This window comes from Eriocheir sinensis, chromosome 34, assembly GCF_024679095.1.
Source record: "Eriocheir sinensis breed Jianghai 21 chromosome 34, ASM2467909v1, whole genome shotgun sequence".
Taxonomy (NCBI): Eukaryota; Metazoa; Arthropoda; class Malacostraca; order Decapoda; family Varunidae; genus Eriocheir; species Eriocheir sinensis.
Genome location: NC_066542.1, coordinates 3973011 through 3999562, shown reverse-complemented (window position 1 = coordinate 3999562; position 26552 = coordinate 3973011). Strand labels below are relative to the sequence as shown.

The 26552-nt window shown below is 44.4% G+C and overlaps 1 protein-coding gene and 1 non-coding gene across 6 annotated transcripts; both read left to right on the top strand.

The window, feature by feature from the left end:
* The first annotated feature begins 4395 nt into the window (after positions 1 to 4395).
* Trnak-uuu (transfer RNA lysine (anticodon UUU)) lies at positions 4396 to 4468 on the top strand. Its single transcript has one exon. It is a non-coding gene; the product is annotated as a tRNA-Lys (tRNA).
* A 6743-nt stretch (positions 4469 to 11211) lies between these two features.
* On the top strand, positions 11212 to 25766 carry LOC127006924 (uncharacterized). 5 transcript variants are annotated; one of them, XR_007759916.1, is made up of 11 exons: positions 11212 to 11310; positions 12100 to 12267; positions 12834 to 12969; positions 13073 to 13315; positions 13532 to 14075; positions 14192 to 14989; positions 15427 to 15492; positions 16301 to 16400; positions 18512 to 18770; positions 19260 to 20589; positions 20800 to 25766. XR_007759916.1 is itself a non-coding variant. In XM_050877271.1 (10 exons), exons 2-10 carry the CDS (start codon positions 12122 to 12124, stop codon positions 19419 to 19421), a joined length of 2454 nt encoding a protein of 817 aa, XP_050733228.1. In that variant the 5' UTR covers positions 11212 to 11310; positions 12100 to 12121; the 3' UTR covers positions 19422 to 25766. The 5 variants fall into 5 exon arrangements, 2 of the variants coding, with proteins under 2 accessions (XP_050733228.1, XP_050733229.1); XR_007759915.1 differs by having other exon boundaries at positions 19260 to 20694; XR_007759917.1 differs by having other exon boundaries at positions 19260 to 21786; positions 21941 to 25766.
* Positions 25767 to 26552: the final 786 nt, after the last annotated feature.

Here is a 26552-nt window from a genome sequence, read left to right as displayed (position 1 = left end):
GATGGCGATCTTGAAATGTACAGCGTCTTAAGGCAGTCACTTAATAACAGCGAGTCACTGATACTAGGAGACTTTAACCTCCCCCATATCGACTGGGCGACACTGTCGGGTACAGAAGGTGAGTCCCATAGAATGATCGAATTTCTAGAGGAAAATTATCTAAGCCAAATGGTTTCTGAACCAACTCGACAAAATAACATACTTGACCTTGTTATAACGACCCAAGATAACCTAGTCAGTAATGTCACGGTAGGAGAACACCTCGGTTCCTGCGATCATAAACTAGTGCGCGTTGACATTAGAGCTCAAACATCGGTGACTGAAAATAAAGTTAAGGTGCCCAATTTCAAAGAGCCAACTTCATAGAAATCCGACGAAAACTAATAGATATGCAACTATCAGATGACGGCAATGCAGAGGACGCCTGGCTAAACTTTAAAAATCACTTACTCACTCAGCAGGACACATTTGTCCCCTTGTGCGAGAAGCGAATTAGCACTAATAAAAGTCCACCTTGGTTTAATAGCGAAATTAAACACTCAGTCAAGGAGAGAAAATTGTCTTACAGGTTAAAGAAAGACCAAACACGCCTGAAAACATTAGACTTTACAATGATGCAAGGCGACGAGTAAAAAGATTAGTGCATCAGGCAAAGCGTAGATATGAAGAAAATATTGCAGCCAACTGTAAAAATAATCCGAAATCCTTCTTCAGTTACATAAACAACAGAAAGGCGATCAGAAGTGGAATTGGACCTTTAATAAACAGCGACGGTGCACTAGTGACTGACAGCCAACACGTTGCAAACCTATTAAATAATTACTTTTCCTCGGTGTTTAATAATAACAGTCATCCCACCACCACAACAAACACCATTACTAATTTAAATCAAGAGAATTCATTGTCTAACTTTGAAATAAAACCAGATGAAGTCCTTAAAGCCCTCAAATCACTTAAAACAAAAAAAAGACCTGGACCATACAAATTATATCCAAATCTTCTGAAAGAAACAAAGAGCGAAATAATCTACTCCCTCACAACCGTATTCAATATGTCCTTGCGACAAGGCATTGTCCCTTCAGATTGGAAAAAGGCTAACGTGACACCGATTTTTAAGAAAGGAGACAAAAAAGTACCAGGTAATTACAGGCCCATTAGTCTAACTTCGGTTGTAGGTAAGCTACTTTAGTGCATAATTATAGTCAAAATTGTGATTTACCTTGAAAGCCACTCATTAATTGGGGACTCACAACATGGCTTCCGAAACAAAAGATCCTGCCTATCAAATCTATTAACCTTTATAACGACCTCTTCACTGTTTATGACGTAACCAAATCACTGGACGTAGTCTATCTTGATTTCAGAAAGCGTTTGATAAAGTCCCATCATAAATTACTTTACAAATTAAAACAAATAGTTATTGACGGTCAGGTAAACCAATGTATCGCGAATTGGTTGAGCAACAGACAACAAAGAGTTGTGATTGACGGATTTAACTCAGAGTGGGCGCCTGTCACTAGTGGCGTCCTCAGGGCTCGGTTCTTAGCCCAGTGTTTTCATTATTTACATCAACGACGTGGATGTTGGACTCAATAACCGCATTAGTAAATTTGCAGACGACACAAAGATTGGTAACTCGGTTCTCACTGACGAAGACAGGCAAAGCCTCAAGAGGATTTGCACAAAATTTCAACGGTCGGATAGATGGAGATGCCTTTAACGTAGACAAGTGCCAGGTCCTTCAAGTTGGAACGAGGAATAAAAGTTTGATTACGAAATGCGGCGTTAAACTCAAAAGCGTTCAATGCGTCAAGGACTTGGGGTCAAAATCGCGTCAAACCTCAAATTCTCCACAGTAATGCATCGATGCAGCAAATAAAGCGAACAGAATGTTGGGCTTCATTAAAGAAACTTTTATTTAAGAATAAAGATGTAATACTCCCGCTCTACAACAGTTTAGTCAGACCCCACTTGGAATATGCGGTACAGTTTTGGTCTCCCCACCATGCAAAGGATATTGCTAAATTAGAAGGTGTTCAGCGTCGGGCAACGAAAATTATCCTTCCTTGCGCAACAAATCCTACGAAGAAAGGCTTTCTACCCTTAACATGTTCTCTCTTGAGAAACGTCGCCTGAGGAAAACTGATCGAATGTTTTAAAATACTTAATGGTTTCACGAATGTAGACAGATCAACATTGTTTATGATCGATGACACTTTGCGCACGAGGAACAATGGCGTAAAACTCAGATGTAGACAAGTAAATTCAGACTGCACCAAATTTTTCTTCACCAACGTTGTAGTGCGAGAATGGAATAAGCTCCCATCATCAGTGGTCCAGTGTAACACGATTGACTCCTTCAAAAATGAGCTCGACCGTCACTTCCTTCAACTTAATATCAACTAGAGTAGAAATGCAACGTTTTGGAGTCTTCTGATTCATGTAAAATCACTTAGGTTTAGGACAGACCACTCAAGTCTGGACCATGGGGTCTGTGTGGTCTGATTTTCTGTAAATCTATGTAAATCTCTCCTCTCTCTCTCTCTCTCTCTCTCTCTCTCTCTCTCTCTCTCTCTCTCTCTCTCTCTCTCTCTCTCTCTCTCTGTCGGTTAGTTTGCGAAATATCTATCCGTCTATGTACATCATTTAGAGAGAGAGAGAGAGAGAGAGAGAGAGAGAGAGAGAGAGAGAGAGAGAGAGAGAGAGAGATTAACCCTATCTCCAAAACCATGTCAAAGCATTATTAAGGGGGAGATTAACACACACACACACACACACACACACACACACACACACACACACACAGGGGAAGGATAGGGATGGAAGAGGAGAGAGAGGAAGGGAAGAGGGAGAGGAAAGAACTGAAAGATGAAGAAGAAGGGAAGTGAAGGGGAGGAGAGGAAGGATAGAGGAAGAGGGGAGAGAGAAGATGAGAATGGAAGACATGGAAAAAAAGGAGAAAGAAGAAGAGGAAGAAGAAGGGAAGACTAGAAAGAACAGAAGGAGGAAGAGGAGGAAGAGGAAGAAGAAAGAAAGAAGGAAAAGAATGGAGGAAGAGAAGGGGAAGTGAAGAGAAATGAGAGACGTTGGGAAGGGAAGAAGGGAAGAAGGAGGAAGAAAGGAAGGAAGGAAGAAAGAAAGAAAGAAAGAAAGAAGAAGAGAAAGATGAGTAAATTGAAAAAAGGATAAAGAAAAGAAGAAAGAAAGGAAAGAAGAAGGGAGAAGGGACGTGATGGGAAGAGTAGATGGGAAAAAAAGAGAAAGAAAAGAAGGAAGGAAGGAAGGAAAAAGAAGGAAGAAGGAGGAAGCGAGCGCGCGAGCCTACCCCAAAACTTTCCTTCCTTAATTTTGGGTCTAAAACGTCGACTTCAGTCTATTAATTTAGCAGGCGCGAATTCGGGGCGCGCCAAATGCCTTTCCCGGGGTTCATTTGGCGCTTCTAATCACTCTTAATCTGCAAATTGAACCTTATTATTAGTTTTTTGCTTTGCTCTTCCGTGGTGGTGGTGGTGGTGGTGAAGGTGGTGGTGGTGGTGGTAGAGGTGGAGGTGGTTGTTATGTTAGTGTTGATTAATTATTGCTGTCACCTCCACATTTCATTTTCATTTCAGGTGGTGGTGGTGATGGTGGTGGTGGTGGTGGTGATGATGGTGGTGGTGGTGGTGGTGGTGATGGTGGTGGTTGTGAGTCATTACCTAATTGACCTCCGCATAGTAATTTTTCAACCTATTATTATTATTATTATTATTATTATTATTATTATTATTATTATTATCATTGTTGTTATTCTCTCTCTCTCTCTCTCTCTCTCTCTCTCTCTCTCTCTCTCTCTCTCTCATAACTTACAACTAACACTAAAAATTACAACTCCGAGCAAGACATATGAGAGAGAGAGAGAGAGAGAGAGAGAGAGAGAGAGAGAGAGAGAGAGAGAGAGAGAGAGAGAGAGAGATTAGGGCTTCGTTGTAGCACTATATATCACCTGTATTGTCTACGCACACCTGAGAGCCGTGTGTGTGTGTGTGTGTGTGTGTGTGTGTGTTTAGTGGTAGTGGTAGTAGTAGTAGTAGTAGTAGTAGGAGGAGGAGGAGGAGGAGGAAGAGAAAGAAAAAGATTATGAGGAAGAGGAGGAGAAGGAGGAAGAAGTAAAAGAGGAGGAGGAGAAAAAGAATGAAAGTAGAGGAGAAGGAGGCGAAGAAAAGGGAAAGAAAGAGGAGGAGGAGGAGGAGGAAGAAGAAGAGGAAGAAGAAAAAGATGAGAAGAACACCAATCTCATTCACATATATAAAACAAAAAAACAAAAAAAAAGAAAGAAAGAAAGAGAGAGAAAGAAAAAAACTTGTAAAAAAATCCATCAATAAATCCTTAACGACAACCTTCCCTCAACATCTCACAGCCCGGATAGCTCAGTCGGTAGAGCATTAGGCTTTTAACCTAAGGGTCCAGGGTTCGAGTCCCTGTTCGGGCGCTAAAGTTTTGTATATATTTATTTAAATGGTAAAGAAGAAAAGAGAGAAGAAATGGAGAGTAGAAAGTTGACTGTCAATATACGGTGAACCAAAAATGTAGAGGTTATTGCTATGTTAATTTTACGAGGATTAATGTTAAGGAGTGTGCACCGACGCCACGCGCATCTATAGATTTACTCCATTTAAGTCAGATTTGTATGTGCGTGTGTGTGTGTGTGTGTGTGTGTGTGTGTGTGTGTGTGTGCCCCAGCGAGACTTTGAATCACAATATACACTGCGTTGAGAGAGAGAGAGAGAGAGAGAGAGAGAGAGAGAGAGAGAGAGAGAGAGAGAGAGAGAGAGAGAGAGAGAGAGAGAGAGAGAGAGAGAGAGAGAGAGAGAGAGAGAATAAAGACATAAGAGGAAAAGGAAATAAGAGAAAGAGGAGGAGGAGTAGAAGGAGGAGGAGGACGAGGAGGAGGAGGAGGAAGAATGGTTGAGTTGATGGAAAAGAAGGAAGAGGAAGGAAAAGAAGAAGAAGAAGAAGAAGAAAGAAAAAAAAGAGAAAAATAATGAAATAAATGATAACCAGAAAGGGAGAGAGAAAAATACCAACTGAGGAAAGGAGGTAGGGAGAAGGGAGGAACGATATGGGAGCAGCTGGCTAGGGAGAGAAAGGAGGGAGGGAGGGGAGGGAAGGGAGGAAATGGAGGGAAGTTATGTGAGTCACGAATGCTGACCTACCTGTCTCTCCCTCTCCTTCCTTCCTTCCTTCTCTCCCTTCTTTTCTCTCTCCCTTAATCCATCATTTCCTCTCCCTCTAATTTCACCTGCATCTGTGTGTCTCTCTCTCTCTCTCTCTCTCTCTCTCTCTCTCTCTCTCTCTCTCTCTCTCTCTCTCTCTCTCTCTCTCTCTCTCTCTCTCTCTCTCTCTCTCTCTCTCTCTCTCTCTCTATTCCCTCCCTTTCTTCCCTTCCTTCCTTCCTTTTTGCTGTCTATCTGTAATTTCCTCTCTCCCTTCCTTCCCTCTCCCTCCTCCTCCTCCTCCTCCCCTCCTCCCTCCTCGTCCTCCTCCTGTGACCTGACTGACACACACACACACACACACACGCGAAGTCTCTCTCTATCTATCTATCAGTCTGTCTGTCTATCTATCTATCTATCTATCTCAAACACACACATACACACACACGGTCTCTCTCTCTCTCTGTCTTTTTTTACATGTGCTGCCAATAGCGCCGGTAGGTTGTCCCCAGCCCGGTAGTGGTGCGGGCGAATTTTATTTATAGTGGGTGTCGTGATGTATGAGTCTTGCCTAGTCCCTGCTGCCCCCCGGTGCTCCTCTTGACCGAAGAGAGAGAGAGAGAGAGAGAGAGAGAGAGAGAGAGAGAGAGAGAGAGAGAGAGAGAGAGAGAAAGAGAGAGATAAATATGAAACTCTATGAGAGAGAGAGAGAGAGAGAGAGAGAGAGAGAGAGAGAGAGAGAGAGAGAGAGAGAGAGAGAGAGAGAGAGAGAGAGAGAGAGAGAGAGAGAGAGAGAGAGGGGGGGGGGAGTGACCTTTCTTGACCTCTACATTTGAGATCAGTAATTGAGGTCAGATTATCTCATTATGACCTCAAGGAAAATATTTTGGACATTTTCAGTATTTTTTTATTCATTCATTATTATTATTATTATTATTATTATTATTATTATTATTATTATTATTATTATTATTATTATTATCATTTTTGTTTATGAAGTTCTCTCTCTATCTCTCTCTCTCTCTCTCTCTCTCACATGTGTCTTTGTTAGAATTTTGCTTCAGATTGTGAGTTACGAGAGAGAGAGAGAGAGAGAGAGAGAGAGAGAGAGAGAGAGAGAGAGAGAGAGAGAGAGAGAGAGGAGGAGAAGAGGAAGGAAAATGTGAAAAATGAGAGAAATTAAGAAATGAAAGAAAGTAAAAAAAGAAAAATAGCTTTTAAATAGCTCCCCAACGGTCGGGGGAACTTTAGCATAGACAAATAATACTGCCATGTACTAATGTACTGAACATGTTTAAATAAAAAAAAAAAAAGAGAGAGAGAGAGAGAGAGAGAGAGAGAGAGAGAGAAAGTTTAGGTCGCCACAAGAGGGAGAGATGAATGGACAATTTCCCTCCTGGTCATTACCTTTCCTCCTCCTCCTCCTCCTCCTCCTCCTGACATGTTTCCTTCTCTCTCCAATTTTCCTTTTCCCTCCTTCCCTTCCTCTCTCCTCCTCCTCCTCCTCCTCCTCCTCCTCCTCCTCCCTCTCCCTCCCTCCCTCCCTTCCTCCCTCAGAACCGCCTTTTCCTGGTTCCTGGAGAGGAGGAGAGGAGGAGGAGGAGAGGAGGAGAGGAGGAGGAGAGGAGGAGGAGAGAAAGGTGGTGGAGGAGAAAAGGAAAGGAATTCCCGAAAAGGAGAGAGAGAGAGAGAGAGAGAGAGAGAGAGAGAGAGAGAGAGAGAGAGAGAGAGAGAGAGAGAGAGAGAGAGAGAGAGAGAGAGAGAGAGAGAGAGAGAGAGAGGAAGAAGGAAGGAAGAGAAAAGAAAGGGAGGAAGGAAGGGAGAAGGGAGATAGAGAGGTAGGGAGGGAGGGGAGAGGGATGGACAGAGAGGGAGGGAGAGAGCGTCAAAGAAAACCGACACCACACAAGTATTTTAAAGATAAACTCAAGTAAATTTTCTATATATCTATATCTATCTATCTATCTATCTATTTATCTATTCTTAGTTTACCTTTCTTTTCCCTATAAATCTACTTCTTTCTTTCTTATCTGACTTTCATTTCTATCCCTTTTTCCTCCTCCTCCATATCTTACCTTCCTTTCTCTACCTTATGTTCTTCTCCTCCTCCTCCTCCCTTTCCTCCTCCTTCTCTCCCTTTCTTTTCCTTCCTCCTCCTTCCCTATCATTCGCTTTATCCAATATCACTCTTCCCTTCATTATTTTCCACAAACAAAGTCACCGAGTAATTGAAACGTGGCTGGCTGTGTCCGTAGACTTTACCGCGTTCCTTCCTACATGTTAACACTGCGTCTATAAGTTAGGCTTGTCGGGGATAGCGAGGCGGTGGAAGCTATTGGAAGTCTTTCTGATAAAACTTTCCCTTGGTCAGTTTGCTTATGTTAAATGTGGGTGGAGACTTACTGAGACTTTGTATGGTTGATGTGTGTGTTAGAAATTGGTGTTTTAAATAGGAGAGGAATTAGAATGTATTTAAAGAAGAATGGAAAGGAAGGTGATGAAGGTAGGGAGGAATGAAGAAGAGGAATTAGAAGTTTAGGAAAAAAATGTTGATAGAGAAGAAAGGAAGGGAGGGAAGGAAGATGATGAAGGGAGGGAGGAAGGAAGGAGAGGAATTAGAAGTTTAGGAAAAAATGTTGATAGAGAAGAAAGGAAGGGAGGGAAGGAAGATGATGAAGGGAGGGAGGGAGGAAGAAGAGGAATTAGAAGTTTAGGAAAAAATGTTGATAGAGAAGAAAGGAAGGGAGGAAAGAAAGATGATGAAGGGAGAAAAGGAAGGAGGGAATACGGAGGAAAGAAGGGAAGGAAAGATGTGAAAAATGAGAGAAATTAAGAAATGAAAGAAAGCAAAAAAAGAAAAATAGGAAGGATAGAAATTTGATGCAGTGAAAGAGAAAAAGCTTGAAGGGAGAAAACGGTTGAGGGAAGGAAGTGAGGGAAGGGAGGGAGGAAGAGAAAGAGTGTAAGGCTGGAGGAAAGGAAAGGAGGGAGAGACGGAGGTAAGGAGGGAGAGGGAGGTAGGGAGGGAGAGAAAGAGTATAAAGCTGAAGGAAAGGAAAGGAGGGAGAGATGGAGGTAAGGAAGGAAGGGAAGTAAGGAGAGAAGAAAAGGGGAAAAGGGAGAGAAAGAGAGAGGGAGGAAGGGAGGGAAATGAGTAAGCAGAGAGAAGAAGAATTACAAGAAAGAAATGTAAAGAAGGAAGGAAGTTGATGAAGGGAGAAAGAGAAAGGAAGAGTTGACGGAAGGGAGGAGGAAAGGAAAGGAGGGAGAGACGAAGGTAAGGAAGGAAGGGAGGGAGGGAGAGAAAGAGTATAAGGCTGGAGGAAAGGAAAGGAGGGAGAGAGAGAGGTAAGGAGAGAATAAAAGGGGAAAAGGGAGAGAAAGGGAGAGGGAGGAAGGGAGGGAAATGAGTAGAAAGAAATGTAATGAAGGAAGGAAGCTGATGAAGGGAGAAAGGGAAAGGAAGAGTTGACGGAAGGAAGGAGGAAAGGAAAGGAGGGAGAGACGGAGGTAAGGAAGGAAGGGAGGCAGGGCAGGGAGGGAGGGAGAGAGAGAGGGAGGAAGGGAGGGAAATGAATAAGCAGATAGGAAAAGAATTATATAAAAAAGACATGTAAAGAAGGAAGGAAGTGGTGAAGGAAATTGATGAATGGAGAAAAGGGAAGGAAAGAGTTGACGGAAGGGAGGAGGAAAGGTAAGGAGGGAGAGACGGAGGTAAGGAAGGGAGGGAAGTAGGCCAGGGCGAGGGAGGCGGCGGCGGCAAGGTGCTGGCCAAATCAAATTAAGACTCTGGGTGACGCAAGGAACCTGATTACACATTTTGTTGGCGGCGACATTAATGAACTTCGTCAGGCCGGATAAGAACTTCATTAACTTCCTCAATGGCTCTTAAGGGTGAGCGTTAGGGAGGGAGGGAGGGAGTTAAAGGGAGAGAAAGGGAACTAAAAGGAATGAGAGTGAGGGAAAGAAAAAGGGAGGAGAGAGGGAGAGAAATGGAGATAAAATGAGTTAAAAGGGAGATAGAGGGAATGAAAGGGAGGGAGGGAGATAAAATGGGAGGAAGGGAGGAAGAATAAAAGAGAAGGAAAGACAGAGAGAGAGAGAGAGAGAGAGAGAGAGAGAGAGAGAGAGAGAGAGAGAGAGAGAGAGTGGAAGAAGAATTTGAATAGAAGGGGAGGGAAGGGATAGAAAGGGGAGGGAATAACAACAACAACAACAGCAACAACAACAACATCGAAGGGGTTAACCTGTTGAGTTCCCTCGATCAATTAACGACAATTAAAAACTTTCCTTACTAATGACGATATGTGTGTGTGTGTGTGTGTGTGTGTGTGTGTGTGTGTGTGTGTGTGTGTGTGTGTGTGTGTGTGTGTGTGTGTGTGTGTGTGTGTGTGTGTGTGTGTGTGTGTGTGTGTGTGTGTCCTCTTTATCTATCTTATTTCTTGCCTTTTAATTCCTCTTTTTCCTTCCTTCCTTTCCTTCCTTCCTTCCTTCCTTCCTTTCCTCCCTACCTTTCTTCTTTACGTATCTTCTCCCTTAACTTCCTATCCTTCCTTCCTTCCTTCCTTCCTTCCTTCCTTCCTTCCTTCCTATTCTCCCTTCCTTTCCTCCCTACCTTTCTTCTTTACGTATCTTCTCCCTTAACTTCCTATCCTTCCTTCCTTCCTTCCTTCCTTCCTTCCTTCCCATTCTCCCTTCCTCTCCTCTCTATCTTCCTTCTTTACGTATCTTCTCCCTTAACTTCCTCTCCCTCCTTCCTTTCCTCCCTTCCTTCCTATTCTCCCTTCCTTTCCTCCCTACCTTTCTTCTTTACATATCTTCTTCCTTAACTTCCTCTCCTTCCTTCCTTCCTTCCTTTCTTCCTTCCTATTCTCCCTTCCTTTCCTCCCTACCTTTCTTCTTCACGTATCTTCTCCCTTAACTTCTCCTTCCTTCCTTCCTTCCTTCTCTACGTATCTTCCTGAACTTCTCCTTCCTTCTTTCCCTCCTTCCTATTCTCCCTTCCTTTCCTTCCTACCTTCCTTCTTTACGTATCTTCTCCCTTAACTTCCTCTCCTTCCTTCCTTCCTTCCTTCCCTCTTTCCTTTCCTCCCTATCTTCCTTCTTTACGTATCTTCTCCCTGAACTTTCCTTCCTCTCCTCCCTTCCTTTCCTCTCTATCTTCCTTCTTTACGTGTCTTCCTGAACTTCTTCCTTCTCTCCCTCCTTCCTATTCTCCCTACCTTTCTTCTTTACGTATATTCTTCCTTAACTTCTTCCTTCCTTCCTTCCCTCCTCTCCCTCACCACCATCACCACCACCATCACCACCGCCACTATCATATCAGGCATGCTAATTCTTTCCATCCCCGTGAAATGAAGGCGTCGTTGTAATCGGCGTCTCGTCCTATCGGCAAAACACTTTCTCACACCTGGACGTGATGAGAAGGCGGATTTACGAGCACGGAGTTGCATTCTTCTTTACGCAACAGAGGGGGAGAGATAGATAGATAGATAGATAGTTCGATAGATAGATAGAGAGAGATAGTTAGATAGATAGTTAGATAGATAGATAGATTGAGAGAGAGAGAGAGAGAGAGAGAGAGAGAGAGAGAGAGAGAGAGAGAGAGAGAGAGATTTACATAGATTTGCATAGAAATTCAGACCACACAGACTCCATGGTCCAGACTAGGTGGTCTGTCCTTAAACCTAAGTGATTATACATTAATCAGAAGGCTCCAAAACGTTGCATTTCTACTCTAGTTGATATTAAGTTAAAGGAGAGAGAGAGAGAGAGAGAGAGAGAGAGAGAGAGAGAGAGAGAGAATCCCTTAAACTCCCTGTCTTACTCTGTGGCCGTGAGACATGGACACTAAATAGATGACTTGGAGAAGAGACGGATTGATGACTATGGTAATAAATATATGCCCCCATTGATTGACTGCTTGATTATACATGAGATCTCGTTGCAAAGACCCGATGTGGAAGGAGTCCCAAGTCAACTGTAACAACCAGATCAAGTTCAAGCTCAAGGACGGGGCGAGGGAAGGAGACTCCGCAGGTGAAGAAGAGGAGGAAGAAGACTCAGGTGGCTCCCTCATCACCCTCAGCCTCACCTGCGTCGCCGTGAAGTCCGCCAGGTGAGCCAGGGAGGACATGGTGAGCAGGGACATAGGCAACGCGCCCCACCCTATGCCAGACCAGTGGGTACGGGGGAAGGCCTTGCCACGCCCCCATGCCAGGATTTAAGGGAATGTGTGTCTGTGTTACCCTGAGAGCTTCATTATTTTCCGTATGGTCGTAATTGAATATATTTTTTCCCCTGACGTGCCCATACCATAGCCACAGGGGTGAGCAGGGACATACGGTAACGCGCCTCCAGTGTTGCCCCCACGAGAATGATAATGATTCCAGGGTCTCCCATAGTGTTGTAGTTCTCTAGTTTTATTGCCGCATCAAACATACACTGCGTCCACACGTGATGATAAGAAATATCAGACGTTGCTCCCCTCCTTCAGCAAACTCCTGGTGGTGGGGAGGCAGGGCAAGGAAGGCCAGGGAAATTGTGGGGTTAAAGGAATTGCAATGATGCTGTCTGCCTGAAATGAACCGTTTCTGTGCTCTCCTTGCGCCGAAAATGTCTATATTGTTTTAAATAAATCCCCCGACGTTAGAGGTTGGATTATGCAAAGTTCGGTTGGGGTAGTTTAAATGTGCTCCCCCGCCCAAAATACCCAATTTCTCACAGTTTCCCCAAGATCATTAGGGGAAAGGGATTAGGCCTTTTTCTTTACTTTTCAGTACTTGCACCTTCATGTTATGGTTGAGAGACGTGTATTTCGTTCCTCAACTACAATATGGAGGCGTAATACCATAGTTTGCAGGCACAGAGTGACTCTCCACAATTACCCCTTAATTTTCTTCCCCAGAGGCGGCAATGTGCTAGCTGGCATGCGGAGGAGTGGCGGGGGTGGGGGAGGGGGGGCCGGGGGGTTTAACAAGCCCCCACCAGCCCCCCTCACCCACAGTGGGGCTGGCCGGGTGAGGCTCCACACCCCGGACCTTGCGTCGCCAGCCCTCACCAAGGACAGGTTTGGGTGCGTGACTTGACCCTTGACCCTCCTCCATTATCCATACCTGTCTCCTCCATGTATGTTGTCTACTTTTCTCCTTCCTGTTTGACTTTCCTTTCATTTCCATGTGTAGTTTTGTGAGGCGTGAGATAGTTTGACAAGGCTTAGTTATTTCCAAAGGCCGAAGAGATCAGTCGGAAGGCTTAGTTATTTCCAAAGGCCGAAGAGGAGATCAGTCGGAAGGCTTAGTTATTTCCAAAGGCCGAAGAGGAGATCAGTCGGAAGGCTTAGTTATTTCCAAAGGCCGAAGAGATCAGTCAGAAGGCTTAGTTATTTCCAAAGGCCAAAGAGAAGATCAGTCGGGTTCTAATAAGTGTTTTTTTAGGTTCATGGTACAGAAGAAGGGTCAGACTACCACCAGGGTCATAAAACTACCCCTGGAAATGCCCCACAAACTCCTATGAAAGCCTTGTCAAATATGTGACCTTGGGTGCCAAAAGGTTTGAGAATATGACCGTCAGACTTATCACCAAAACACACCTTAAACTACATACTAATTCTCATCCATCTTTCCTCCGCTGTGTGTGTAGGCCAGCCCGGGAGAGGTCACCCAGCACCATGCCGCTCTCCCCCTCACACCCAGCCAGCCGAGAGAAGTCCCCCAACCCTTCCTCGCACCACCACGACCTCCACGATTGCTCCATGTGCCTCTCTGCCTACCTCCAGGTGAGCCCTCGTAGGGACGCCACAAGGCACTCAGGCAAAACTCAATATATCAAGTGCTTTTAGATAGGGTAAGGTTTGTTAACTGTGTCTCTCTCCCCCGCAGTCCTTGAATACGGTGTGTGGCACAGCTTGTCGGCTCTCCCAGTGCCTGGCGCAGTCGTGTGGGGACGAGGCCGGGCCAGGGCTGGTGCGGGAGGTGGCGGAGGCGTGGGAGGGTGTGGCGCGGTCAGTGGGCGTGGCCTCGGCGTCTGTCAAGAACCAGATGTTGGTGCTGGTGCAGGAGGCCCAGAGCACCCGCCAGGACCCCATGGCCTCCCAGGCGGACCGCCGGGCTGACCTGCAGCGGGTGAGTGACACGCTGCCACAGTCTGCCTTGGTGCAACACAGGCTATTGTGTTATTTTGTTATAGTAAAAGAGGCGCAGCTCAAGGGGAAAGATTGAAATAAAATGAGTGATATGTCAGAGAAGGGAGTGTGTTTGGGGGCAGGAACTCTTGGTGGATTTGTTTGGATGTCTTGGCCATTGTTGGTCATGGCCTCACAGTGTGTGTGTGCCTCACAGGTGGTGATGATGATGCTGTCGGCCTTCCTGGGGCTGCAGCAGCAGTTCTCGGTGGCCGTGCTGGAGCGCTTCTCTGGGGTGGTGGCCGCCCTCAGGGAAGAGGGCCTCAAGCAGGGCTCTAGCCATCCCTCTGACCTCCCCGCCCAAGGCCAGCACCTGCTTGGCCCGGTAGCTGCCAGGGAGAGCCCCAGCCTGGAGGACAAGACCCCGGGCCGCCCTCCCTCCGCGGGCACGTCCCGGCCCCAGACGGCCTGGGTCGGCCCTGCCAGCCCCGGAGCAAGCAACCTGACTCCCGGCAACTGCCAGACCCTGGCCCCTGGCTCAGCCTGGCCCCCCGACGCCATCTCTCGCCGCTGGTCCATGGTGGACGGCTGGGCCACCCTGGGCAACTTCAGCCTGCTGGCCAGCCGCCGCTGGTCTGTGCCTGAGGCAGACGGGGAGGGTGGGACTGCCTCCGGGGCTGGGCCCTGGGGTGGCCTCACCCCCACCTCCAGGGACAGCAGTGTGACCCGCAGCCCCACTCACAGCCGCTCCACCACGCCAGGTAAGGCTCACAGTGATCTGAAGGTACACGGCTGGCCTGTGTTACTAGAGCATAAATGTGTGCGTGTGTGTGTGTGAAACTTTTCTGTGTCAGCAGTAGCCATCCTTCTCTTTCAGACCCCAAGGGCCAGGGCTCCTTCATCAGCAACGAGGAGCTGCAAGACGTGATCGACCTCCTCTCCATCCCTCTGTCAGACCCGCCCGCACCAGGGAAGGGCGGCGACGGAGGCGTTGGCAGGCCCAGCTTTGATGGTGGAGGAGGAGGAGGAGGAGGAGTCATCGGGCGGAACAGTTTTGACGGCGGAGTTGGCGGCGCAAGAAACAGCATTGACAGCAGCGGGCGGAACAGTTTTGACAGCGGTCTGGGTGGGCGGAACAGCTTTGACATTGGCAGCGGCAGCAGAAACAGCTTTGATGGAGGAGGAGGAGCGAGAAATAGCTTTGACGGAGGAGGAGGAGCAGCAAGAAACAGCTTCGACGGAGGAGGAAGTGGAGGGAGGAATAGTTTTGATGCAGGTGGAACAGGAGGACCGAGGAATAGTTTCGACGGAGGTGGAGGAGGAGGAACAGGAGGAGGTGGAGGCATATCACCCGTCGGTTTAAGCCCCACACACCACCACCACCACCAAAACCCCCTCCAGCACCCCTCCATTGCCCAGCTGTTCGAGGAGGCAACCAAACAACACCAACAACAGCAACCACAACCTCCGATCAAGCCGCCACAATCACCCCAACAGCAACTCCCATACCACCACCACCAGCAACACCCACATCAACACCACACTCAGCTCCACCACCACCAGCCGCAGCAACCGTTCACCGCTCGGCGTTCCATCGGGGAGATCGTTCCCGAGACCCCCGACAGAAGCTCCCAGGTCTCCACGCCCCTTTGGCCACCGTCAGGAATTGCCCCAGGTGAGGAATGCTAGAGTTACCCCTGAAATCTGTACCCTGGTTTTCTCCTCCTTCCTTCCTTTCTCTCTCTCTATCTATCATTTTCTTCCTTCATAGATGAGAGATGCTATAGTTACCCCTGAAATCTGTATCCAGGTTTTCTCCTTCCTTTCTACCTATCAATCATTTTCTTCCTTCATAGATGAGAAATGCTATAGTTACCCCTGAAATCTGTACCCTGGTTTTCTCCTCCTTCCCTCCTTTCTTTCTCTCTATATATCTCCTTCTCTATATGTCTTTTATCTTCCTTCCTAGATTAGAAATGGTTAGAGTCACCCCTGAAATCTGTACACTGGTTTTCTCTTACACTACGAACCTGGTTTTGCATATATCGTCACACTAGCACTGTGTTATATATGTATCTCTATAGGCATGACACTAACAGACCTCTCTCTCAGGTGTCACGCTAACGGAGTGTCCAGGAGCAAGTGGAGACCAGGACTCACCCCTTCCCCTCTGGACAGGTAAGGACTAACTGAGGAGCTTGTGGCTATATAACATGGGAGGCGGAAATGGCCAGAGCAGATGAAGTAGAGAGGAGTTAAGCCTTTGAATGTATAGAGTAAAGGTTTTGTATATACTCGATAAGTAAAGATAACCTAAAAAGATAACATGAGAGGTGGAAATGGCCAGAGCAGATGAAGTAGAGAGGAGAGATGGATGCAAGGAGGAGGAGTTAAGCCTTTGAATGTATAGAGTAAAGGTTTTGTATATACTAGATAGGCAGAGAGAAGCTGAAAAGGTAACATGGGAGGTGGAAATGGCCAGAGCAGATGAACTAGAGAGGAGTTAAGCCTTTGAATGTATAGAGTAAAGGTTTTGTATTTACTAGACAGGCAGAGAGAAGCTGAAAAGATAACATGGGAGGTGGAAATAGCCAGAGGAGATGAACTAGAGAGGGGAGATGGATGCAAGAAGTAGTGGTTTAGTTATAGAAAGGAATGGAGTGAAGGTTGTATATATATTAGAGAGAAAGACTGGAGAGCAAGTTGACCCATAGATTAGAGGTGGAGAGGAGAGAATAGAGAAGAAACAAAAATAGAAGCAATAGAAAGAATAGACAATGTAGTAAATGTATTAGTATGATAAATAAAATACTAGGTCACTATACTGTATATAACGCTTTTAAATACACTAGAATTCAATGATTGGGCACTTGTAATGTCTGCTTAAATATGTGTGTGTGTGTGTGTGTGTGTGTGTGTGTGTGTGTGTGTGTGTGTGTGTGTATAGCCACCACCATGTACATAATGTGTGTCCTTCCTGCACCAGAGGGCGTTGGGTGTGAGCGGCGGGGGGGTGGGGGGGGACAGGCCCGGGACTCAGCTCATCGCGCCTCATGGCCAGCTGCAGCCCCTCCTCCCTCGCTCATGTGAGTACTAAATGTGGTACTAACGTGCTTGTCCTGCTCGCTCGGATGTGGACTAATATGCTTGTTTTCTTTCTTGGTACTCTTTGGTAACTAATGTGATTGTCCTGGTCGCTCGGCTGTGGACTAATGCCTTACTTATATGCTTGGTTTTCTGTTGGTACTAAATGTGGTACTAACATGCTTGGCTGTGGACTAATGCCTTACTTATATGCTTGGTTTTCTCTTGGTACTAAATGTGGTACTAACATGCTTGGCTGTGGACTAATGCCTAACTTATATGCTTGGTTCTCTGTTGGTACTAAATGTGGTACTAACATGCTTGGCTGTGGACTAATGCCTAACTTATATGCTTGGTTCTCTTTTGGTACTCTTTGGTAACTAACGTGCTTGCCCTGGTTGCTTGGCTGTCGTCTAAAGCCTTACTTATATGCCTGTTCTCTCGTGATCTGGTGTCTTTTTTTGCCATTTCTCTGCTCTCAATTACTGGCTTACTTATGCTTGTTCTCTCGTAATCTGCTCTCTTTTTTGTCCGTCTCTCTCATGCAAGAACTTCACTAATGCCTTGCTCATATGCCTGTTCTCTTGTGATCTGGTGTCTTTTGCCATTTCTCTGCTCTCAATTACTGGCTTACTTATGCATGTTCTCTCGTAATCTGCTCTCTTTTTTGTTCATCTCTCTCATGCAAGAACTTCACTAAAGCCTTACTCATATGCCTGTTCTCTCATGATCTGGTGTCTTTCTTTTGCTATTTCTCTGCTCTCAATTACTGGCTTACTTATGCTTGTTCTCTCGTAACCTGCTCTCTTTTTTGTCCGTCTCTCTCATGCAAGAACTTTACTCATAAATATTTGCCTCATCAGCTCATTCGTTCCCATTCTCTCCCAATGCTTTCTTATACAGGAGCAGTGATTAGCAGGCTTTTTCTATTCTCTCAATTACTTTTTTGCCCCTTGAGATGCTTCCTTCACTGTAAAAATAATAATAATAATAGTAATGGTCAAACAGCTTGTGGGTGCTATGCTTGACTGCTTCTGTTATGCCTCAATCTGTCTGTGTTTCTTAATCTGTGAAGCTTTTTATTTGGTGTGTGTGTGTGTGTGTGTGTGTGTGTGTGTGTATTTACCTAGTTGTAATTTTACAGGGCCTGGGCTTACGCTCTTTGCCAATACTGCATCCTCACTTGTCTGTTCTAAACCTCTATGTGTATTTACCTAGTTGTAATTTTACAGGGCCTGGGCTTACGCTCGTGTGGTCCCGTCTCCGTATCTATAATTATCCAACTTTTCCTTGAAGCTCTGCACACTCTTCGCCGATACTATTTCCTCACTTGTCTGTTCTAAACTTCTATGTGTGTGTGTGTGTGTGTGTATTTACCTAGTTGTGACATACGGGAAAAGAGCTACACTCGCGCTGTCCGCTGTGTGTGTGTGTGTGTGTGTGTGAAGGAAGAGAGAAAACGAACCATTCTAACCATTTCTCATTCTCTCCCTTCCTCATCATCGCTACCTTTTTCTTCCTCCTCCTCCTCCTTTTCTCCACTTCCTTCACCTCCTCCTCATTCATTTCCCCTCTCCATATAATTACAACTTCACCTTCTCCTCCTTATTCGCTCTTTCTTTCTCCATCCTCTCTAACCAACCATTCACCCTGCAAGAAGTGATTGGAACATATACTTCAATTGGCTTTATGATCAAGGCTGTTCCCTGATAAAGTGGATGGTGGTGCTTGTTATGTAAATAGAGCTGCTTCAGAGACATATACGCTTGTGATGGGTTCTAAGGTTCATGGTACAGAGGAAGGGTCAAACTACCACCAGGGTCATAAAACTACCCCTGGAAATGACCCACACTCCTACGAAGGCCTAGTTAAATATGTGAGCTGGGGCGCTGAAATGACATAACATAAACATAGGTATATCTTCACACCTCTCAGCCCTTACAAAAACAGCCCTAACACACACACTATACTCTTACAGGTGGGCTGGTCTGGAGGGCTTAACAGGGGGCAGCGACAGACTAGGAGGCACCAAGGAGGACAGTAAACAACATAGGGACATCTTCACACGTCTCAGACTCAAAAAACATCCCTAACACACACTATACTCTTACAGGTGGGCTGGTCTGGAGGGCTTAACAGGGGGCAGCGACAGACTAGGAGGCGCCGAGGAGGACGGTCTAGCCAGCAGCATATCCCCGGCCTGCTCACCCCAATACCGACGGCACTCAACCGACACCACCCACCTGGCCCCCCACCACCCGCACCACCTCACCGGCACCCCCACCACCACCGCTTCTGCTGCCGCCGCTGCGATCGCCACCACCGCCCCCGCCTCCATACCCAAGACGCGGAGCTCGGATAATATTGCGCAGGTGAGGAATGGCGGGTGGTGGATTGTTTGGGGGGGGGGGGCACCTCTCTCTCCTGTATGGTCGTGGTTCCCCTTTTTTTTTTTTTTTTTTTTTTTTTTTCGTTTTTTTTTATCATATAGGTATTAAAATTTCCCCCTCCTTCCTTCTCCTTTTTCTCTTTTCCTTCCTTTCTTTCTCTTTCCATTCTTTCAAATCATTTATATCCTTTTCCTTATCTTTCTTTTCTACTTCTTTCCCTTCTCTCATTTTCTCTGTCATATATTGGCATTAAAATTTCCCTCCCTTCATTCCTTCTTTTTCTCTCTTCTTTCCTTCCATTCCATTCTTTCATGTCATTTATATTATTTTTCTCATTTATTTATATATTTTTGGCACCTTTGAGCTTCCTCCCTTCTGGAAAAAGCATAAAATTCCTGACAACTTCCGCGAAAAGCATCAAAACGGTCAGTCAAAAAATTTCGGAGTGTCAATATTTCGTCTCCCTTCCAGGTTCGTGCCGGAGGAGGGGGCTGTCACGGGGGCGGTGCCCAGGCCAGCACCGGTGGAAGCTGCCTCGACAACAACCTCCAGCACCTCCTCCTCCTCAACTCACTACTACCCGCCTCCTCCCCGCCCTCACCCACCTCCCAGTACTCCCTCTTCACCTCTTGAAATGGCCCTAAAACCACTCAACCACACCACCAAGGCTCTCCTCTGGTAAGGTTTGCGGTGGTCTCGTGCTGTGGTCTGGTAGCGTAGCGGAGGTGCCGTGGGTTTGGATGTTAGTTGGGGTTAGGCTTTCAGGAACGGCCTCGTGTAGATTCAGTTTTGTTGATGTGGTTTTGCGTTCCTTTGAAGCCAAGAGTTGTGGGGTCGTGCGATGGGAGAGTTTTTTAGGGGACTATTTGATCACAGGTTCTATATTGCTACCAGAAGAGCCTTGTGAAATTCAAATTGAGGCTGAAATGACTACTTATTCATGTGTGTGTGGGCTCTAGGGACTTCCTCTAGATTCTAATAATGCCTAGAGTTCCCCAAAAAGCCTTTACTCTGTCAGCATCTGTTTGAATTTCACACGGTTCATCTCGTTTGGCTAACAGAAAAGTCTTACGAAATTCAAATTAAGGCTGAAATGACTGCTTCTGCGTGTGTTTGTGGGCTCAAAAGTCTTATTCGAGATCATAACAATACCTAGACTCCCCCAAAAAACACTTATTATATCAGTATCCACTTAAATTTTACTTCGTTCATCTTTTCGTAACAATATGGCATCTGTGAAGTCAAGTCCGTCAGGCTCTCCCATCCCACAACTCCAGCTCAGCCTCAAGACACCACAGTTCCCCCTTCAAGAATGACTAGCGTGGGCTGGCACCATTGGTCTTACATGTGGCGGGCGGGTTGTTTTTTAGAGCGTGGGCAGCTTGTGTTAACCGGTCACTTAGCAAGACGGTTACTGCCTAGGCCATCCCCCTCAGTTTCCGTGCCCATGTTGTATATTGTTTCGTGTCCGGGTTTTTTGCGACTGGAGCGCCTAACAGTTTACTATATAGTCCCTCCATAACCCTTTGATGATGTATTCTCTCGTGTGTCGTTGTTGGTTTAGTCATGTCGTGTTATATCGCCAAGAAGGGAAAGAACGGAAGAAGGTTATGAGTGGGTTAGTTTTACCTTCCTTTACGTCAAATTAGAAAGGCTGATCTCTGTCCTTTTTGCATATTAGAGAGAACAGAGAAAAGATTATGACTGTTCTTGGGTATAATTGGTTCAGTCATCCCTTCCTTTATATTAGACAAAGAAACTGACCTCCATTCTTTTGCTTATTATAGAAAACGGAGAAAAGGTTATGACTGTTCTTGGGTATAAATGGGTCAGTCATGCCTTCCCTTATATTAGACAAAGAAACTGACCTCCATTCTTTTTGCTTATTAGAGAAAACAGAGAACAGGTTAAGACTGTTTTGGGGTATAATTGGTTAAGTCATACCTTCTTTTGTGTTGTATCAAGAAACTGACCTCTAATCTTTTTGCTTATTAGAGAAAACAGAGAAAAGGTTATGACTGTTCTTGGGTATAAATGGGTCAGTCATCCCTTCCTTTATATTAGACAAAGAAACTGACCTCCATTCTTTTTGCATATCATAGAAAACAGAGAAAAGGTTGTGACTGTTCTTGGGTATAATTAGTTTTGTCGTGCCTTCCCTTACGTCAAGCCAAGAAACTGCCCTCTACCTTTTTTGCATAATATAGAAAATGGAGAAAAAGTAATGACTGTAGTAGGCTATAACTGGATGAGTCATACCTTCCCTTATATTAGATAAAGAAACTGACCTCTAATCTTTTTGCGTATCATAGAAAACAGAGAAAAGGCTATGACTGTAGTTGGCTATAATTGGTTGAGTCATACCTTCCCGTACATCAGACCAAGAAACTGCCCTCCATCTCTACAGCATATTAGGGAAAACATATACTGATTATGTGATATTTTCTGGTCATTTGAGGATCTATAGTTCATTTCTAAAGCATACAAGGGGGTGTTTATTTGTTTTTCGTATGGTAACTTTGTACCATCGCTCTTCCAAGAGATATTGACGAAACTTTTATGAATTCGACCCTCAGACTTTGTTCGGCCCACCACTCTTAAGGTTCTCATGTGCAGCACCGACCTGTTAGAAAGGGTGAGATTTTAACAGCTGGACGGTCAGTGATTTCCAGGTGCCCCTTCTTCTTCTTCTTCTTCTTCTTGGTGAAACAAATCAAAATGTTGTAATTAGTATTAGTATTGGTTGGCGGTTAAGGAGAGCTCGGCAATGGCAGACTATTACGCGATTTGGTTGTGTGTGTGTGCGTGTGTCTGTGTGTGCACTGTTGCCGTGGAGCAGAATTTTTGGGGTTTTGTTTGGTGACGGCAGAGGAGTGAGTGTGTTAATGATATAGATACTTTGTCAAGGAAGAAAGGATGGATTTACAGCAGAATTCATAGTTTTGTTGTCAGAGAAAGTTTGTGAGAGTTTGTTCTTCGTATAAGCCAGAATTCTTAGGTTTTCGTTCACTCGCTACAGAGGAGTGAGTGTGTTAACAACTTAGATACTTTGTCAAGGAAGGAAGGAAGGACAGATTAGCAACAGAATTCATAGTTTTGTCATCAGAGAAAGTTTGTGAGAGCTCGTTCTTTGTATAAGCCAGAATTCTTAGGTTTTCGTTTACTTGCTACAGAGGAGTGAGTGTGTTAACAACTTAGATACTTTGTCAAGGAAGGAAGGAAGGATGGATTAGGAACGGAATTCATAGTTTTGTCATCAGAGAAAATTTGTGAAATTTCATTCTTTGTGTAAACTAGAATTCTTGGCTTCTGGTTACCAGCTACAGAGGAGTGAGTGTGTTAACGACTTAGATAATTTGTTAAGGAAAGAAAAGGAAGTAGAAAGGACGGATTAGCAGTGGAATTCATAGTTTTGTCAGCATTTTCTCCGAGCGATCATCAGTTTGTGTTCTTGTATAATGCATTACTCTTTCGTTAAATAAAATCGATCTATTCTTGTCAAGGAAAGGATGGAAAGAAGAATGAATTAGCAATGGAATTCATAGTTTTGTCAGCATTTTCTCCGAGCGATCATCAGTTTGTGTTCTTGTATAATTCATTACTCTTTCGTTAAATAAGATTGAATTACTCTCGACAAGGAAGGAAGGACGGATTAGCAGTGAAATTCATAGTTTTGTCAGCATTTTCTCCGAGCGATCATCAGTTTGTGTTCTTGTATAGGCCATTGCTCTTTTCATTAGGTTACGTACATAAGCCAAGACCGAGACTCGTCCTCAGCGAAGTCTCACGAAAACTCAGCATATAATCGATTCCTCTTCGCGCATAATAATAATTTTTTTGCATACGTATCAGCAGTCGTCTGGTACATGTTCCCCTTCACATATATTACCTACGTCCATACTAATTTGTGTTATCGATGAAGACCAGTGGGTTGAAATCGTCTCCATGTGCAGTTAAAAAAATATTGTGTTACGTAATTAAGATAAAAACCTGGTGTTATTGAGTCAGTGAAACGTGTGTGTGTGTGTGTGCGTGTGTGTGTAAAAAGCCGTATTCTTAACTAGCCCGTAAGCTTCATATAATAATCCCTTTTCGTGAACTGTTACCCTTAAGTTTCGTGAGGAGGAGGAGGAGGAGGAGATGATTGTGTTTCCGGCAGGCACATTCAAAGGTGTGTGGAGCGAAGACACTAGCCATAATTTACTAACAGGACACTTGCTCGGTAAAGTTTCGATGGTGGATGGATTAAGTCTTTGGCGGTGGGTGGCTTGCATGCTACCGAAAAGACTTGTAGCTTAACCCGGTAGCAGCGACGGGCCAAATTTGTGGCTTCACCGTTTAGCAGCGACGGGCCATATTTGTGCCATGATATAAACCCCAAAAATAGATGATACATAATCTGATCACAAATGCTTGGTTATATATCATGAAATGGTTTGTGTGAGGGGTGATTTTTTCTCATTTTTCTCGCTTAGGGGGACCATTAAGAAACATGATCCCTACTGCTACCGGGTTAACCCACTTGAAAGATATCACACACAGTTGGCTCACATCACTGCTTTGCATAATTTCAATACAGTCAGACTCTGCAACTGTCACTGAAAAATATATAGGAAGGTTTTCACACACTATTGTACCACGAAACTTGCACTATTGAACCGAGCTTGCATAATAATCGGTATGCATAATATATATAAAGGAAATAAGGGACTTGGAAATGACCCTGATGGTTTATTTAAGTCAATACTGGCCTTGGTTGTCTCCATAATTGTAGTTCATAGTAGTGAGTAACAACCGTTGGAGGTCTTCGTCGATATTCTTAAATGCTTCTGCCTCCCACATCGACTACTTTCAAAGGCCAAAAAGGAGACTAATTGGGTTTTCATTTGTGTTTCCTTGGGTTCACAGTACAGAGGAAGGGTCAGACTACCACCAGGGCCATAAAACTACCCACAAAAATGCCCCACACTCCTATGAAAGCCTTGCCAAATATGTGACCTTGCCTCCCATATTAACTATTTTGAAAGGCCGTAAGGGAGAGAAATTGGGAAAGTGTCGTAATTGGAGACTGAAACGTTTAAGAATATAGAACTTCATGGGTCCTTGTTAATTAATAGAACCTTCAGTGGGTAGTATCGGCATTAACATGACCCCACAGTTAAGCAGAGCAGTGACTTATCTCCTTGTAGTGGTCATAATAATAATAATAGTAATAATAATAATAGTGATAATTTTGAGTCATCACCAAATACGTTCGGTGCTGGATTAACCAAACTCGGTGGTCTTACGAAACATTTACGAGTGGACATTGCTGGTGGGTTTGTGTGTGTGTGTGTGTATGTGAGAGTGAGAGAGAGATTAAGGTCACGTCAAGTGGTGGCATAACATCGCTCATTACGTAGTGAAGGTCGGAGATGAGGTGCAAATTTAAAGAGCTGTTCATGGTAATAATAATAATAATAATAATAATCAGCAATAAGACTGATTAACATTGTAGTGAATCCAGGTTGTCTTCATATCACATAGAAATAGCAATGTTCATGGGCGAGGTTACCAATAACACCTTCAACTTTCTAAACAATTAAAATATATATTGCAACCACATAAATTCAGTACAAATTACATAAAAATTAAGACCCATGAGAGCCGTTTCAAACTGGCATACAGGCTTTCATGAGTGTCTCCTTAGGTTCATGGTACAGAGGAAGGGTCAGACTACCACCAGGGTCATGAAACTACTCTTGAATATGACCCACTCCTATTAAAGCCTTGCCAAATCTGCTTCTGGCTCCCACATTAACTATTTCCAAAGACCAAAAAAGAGATCACTCGGGTTTTCATGAGTGTTTCCTTAGGTTCATGGTACAGAAGAAGGGGCAGACTACCACCAGGGTCATACAAACACCTCTGAAAATCCCCCAAAAGAACCCCTATGAAAGCCTTGGTATTATTCGCATCCTCAGCTCCGACCCGACCTCACTGACAAGCCAGAGTATTCATAGTTGTCTGTTGTCTGTCTTTCAAATCGTAACTAACATGTACCTTTGTAAGCGCCACTAAGGGAAGATGAAAAGGTCTCGAGTGGTTGAGTGTCAGTGACTTTGTTTGGTTAGGTTTTCAAGACGGCTATGTTGGGATGAAGCTTGAAGGGCAGGATAAGGGTGTGTGCGTAGGGGTGAAACTATCCCAAAGTCGAAGAGAGGATTTGTATGCCAGATGTATTGAATGTATTGGTAAGTATTGACAGTTACGTGGCTAGTGTTGTTTTTAATTCAGTTCCTCGTCTGGAATTAGTTTGAAGTGTTGGATATTCAGAGTTGCAGTATGTTGGCATATTATGAAATTGGTCTTGAAAGTAATATAGTAAAGTAATTCTAGTTTTGAGATAATTAGTTAGAAGGATATTAGATTTTCAGTTACGTCAACATTACAAACTCGATCGTATAGAGTGACATTAAAATCAGCAAAGCTAACTATCCGTGCATTATAAAAGGTATATTATGTGGTTAGTTCGACGTCATAATTCTAGTTTTGAGACGGAATTAGTTATAAGTATATCGGATCTTCAGAGTTACATCATTACAGAACTCGATCGTATGAAATGACGTATTAAAATCAACAAAAACCTATTAACCGTACCTTCAAAGACAGGCCTAAAACACACCAGCCACGTAACTGTTAACAAATTATACTACCCCATTCTAAGAGTCAGGCAATAGTCGTGTCCAGAACCATAATAATTGTCCAGTAGGCGACGTATGTTACCGTGAATTTCAAGCGAGATGAATAGAACTCATGCTGGATGTTAAGGTTGTACGGCGAAGAGGAGGAAGCACGTCTGTATATGTTTCTTTCCGGGAATGTTGGCAGCTGCTGATTATTATGTTATGTTTTCTGTGACGTAGATAAGGCAGCATTAGTCACAGGTGAGGTGGCTGGTCCCTTCCTACACCTGCTTCAAGTAAAGATCTAAACCTATGTGTCTTTTTCAATTCCCCTTAGCAGATCGGCATCAGAAACAGCACCGTCAAAACCTTTCGGAAGTGTGTTAGATAAAATGAAGGTGTCACAAATGCAGGGATTGCTAAGGGTATTTATATTCCTTTTAAGGCATTCTTCTTATTGCGGAGACTTACTTTATATAGGAAGTGTGGCTGAAAAGGACAGGGAAGGGAGTGGAACAGTAAAATTTAAAAGGCTATGCTTCATGTCCAAAATTTTAAGACAAACTTAACTAAAAATAAAAGCTTGGAATAGGAAGAGGTGTATGTAAAGGAAAGACAGATAGGGGAGTGCATGGGTTAGATAAGAAGATAGAAGGCAAGTTACGGAAGGCTCTGCTCACTGTCCATGGGTTTAACCCTACAAGTTCCGACCCGGGCCACAATTGCCCCTCCCTGAGGATTTTTGTCAAAACGATCATTTTTTTTTTTATTACCAAGTTTAAAAGAAAAACAGACCTACTGATAAACGTAGAAAATACCGTAGATTAAGATGCGATATCAAAAATAACCATAGGAGCCTCCGTTATCTTGCTAAACACGAATATTTAGAAACACCGACGCGAATCATTTTGAAGCAGCGTCACGCTGTGAAAAAAAAACCAACGTTCAAGCCTCCGGATAGCGATATTATTACTGTTATAAGTATTATATACCTGTATTGTATAGTGCTATACTGCATGTTCTGCATCTTTTATGTTAACAAAGCTTTAGCTGATACACTAAACAGACCAACAAACAAGCTGGCTGTAAAAAACATAAT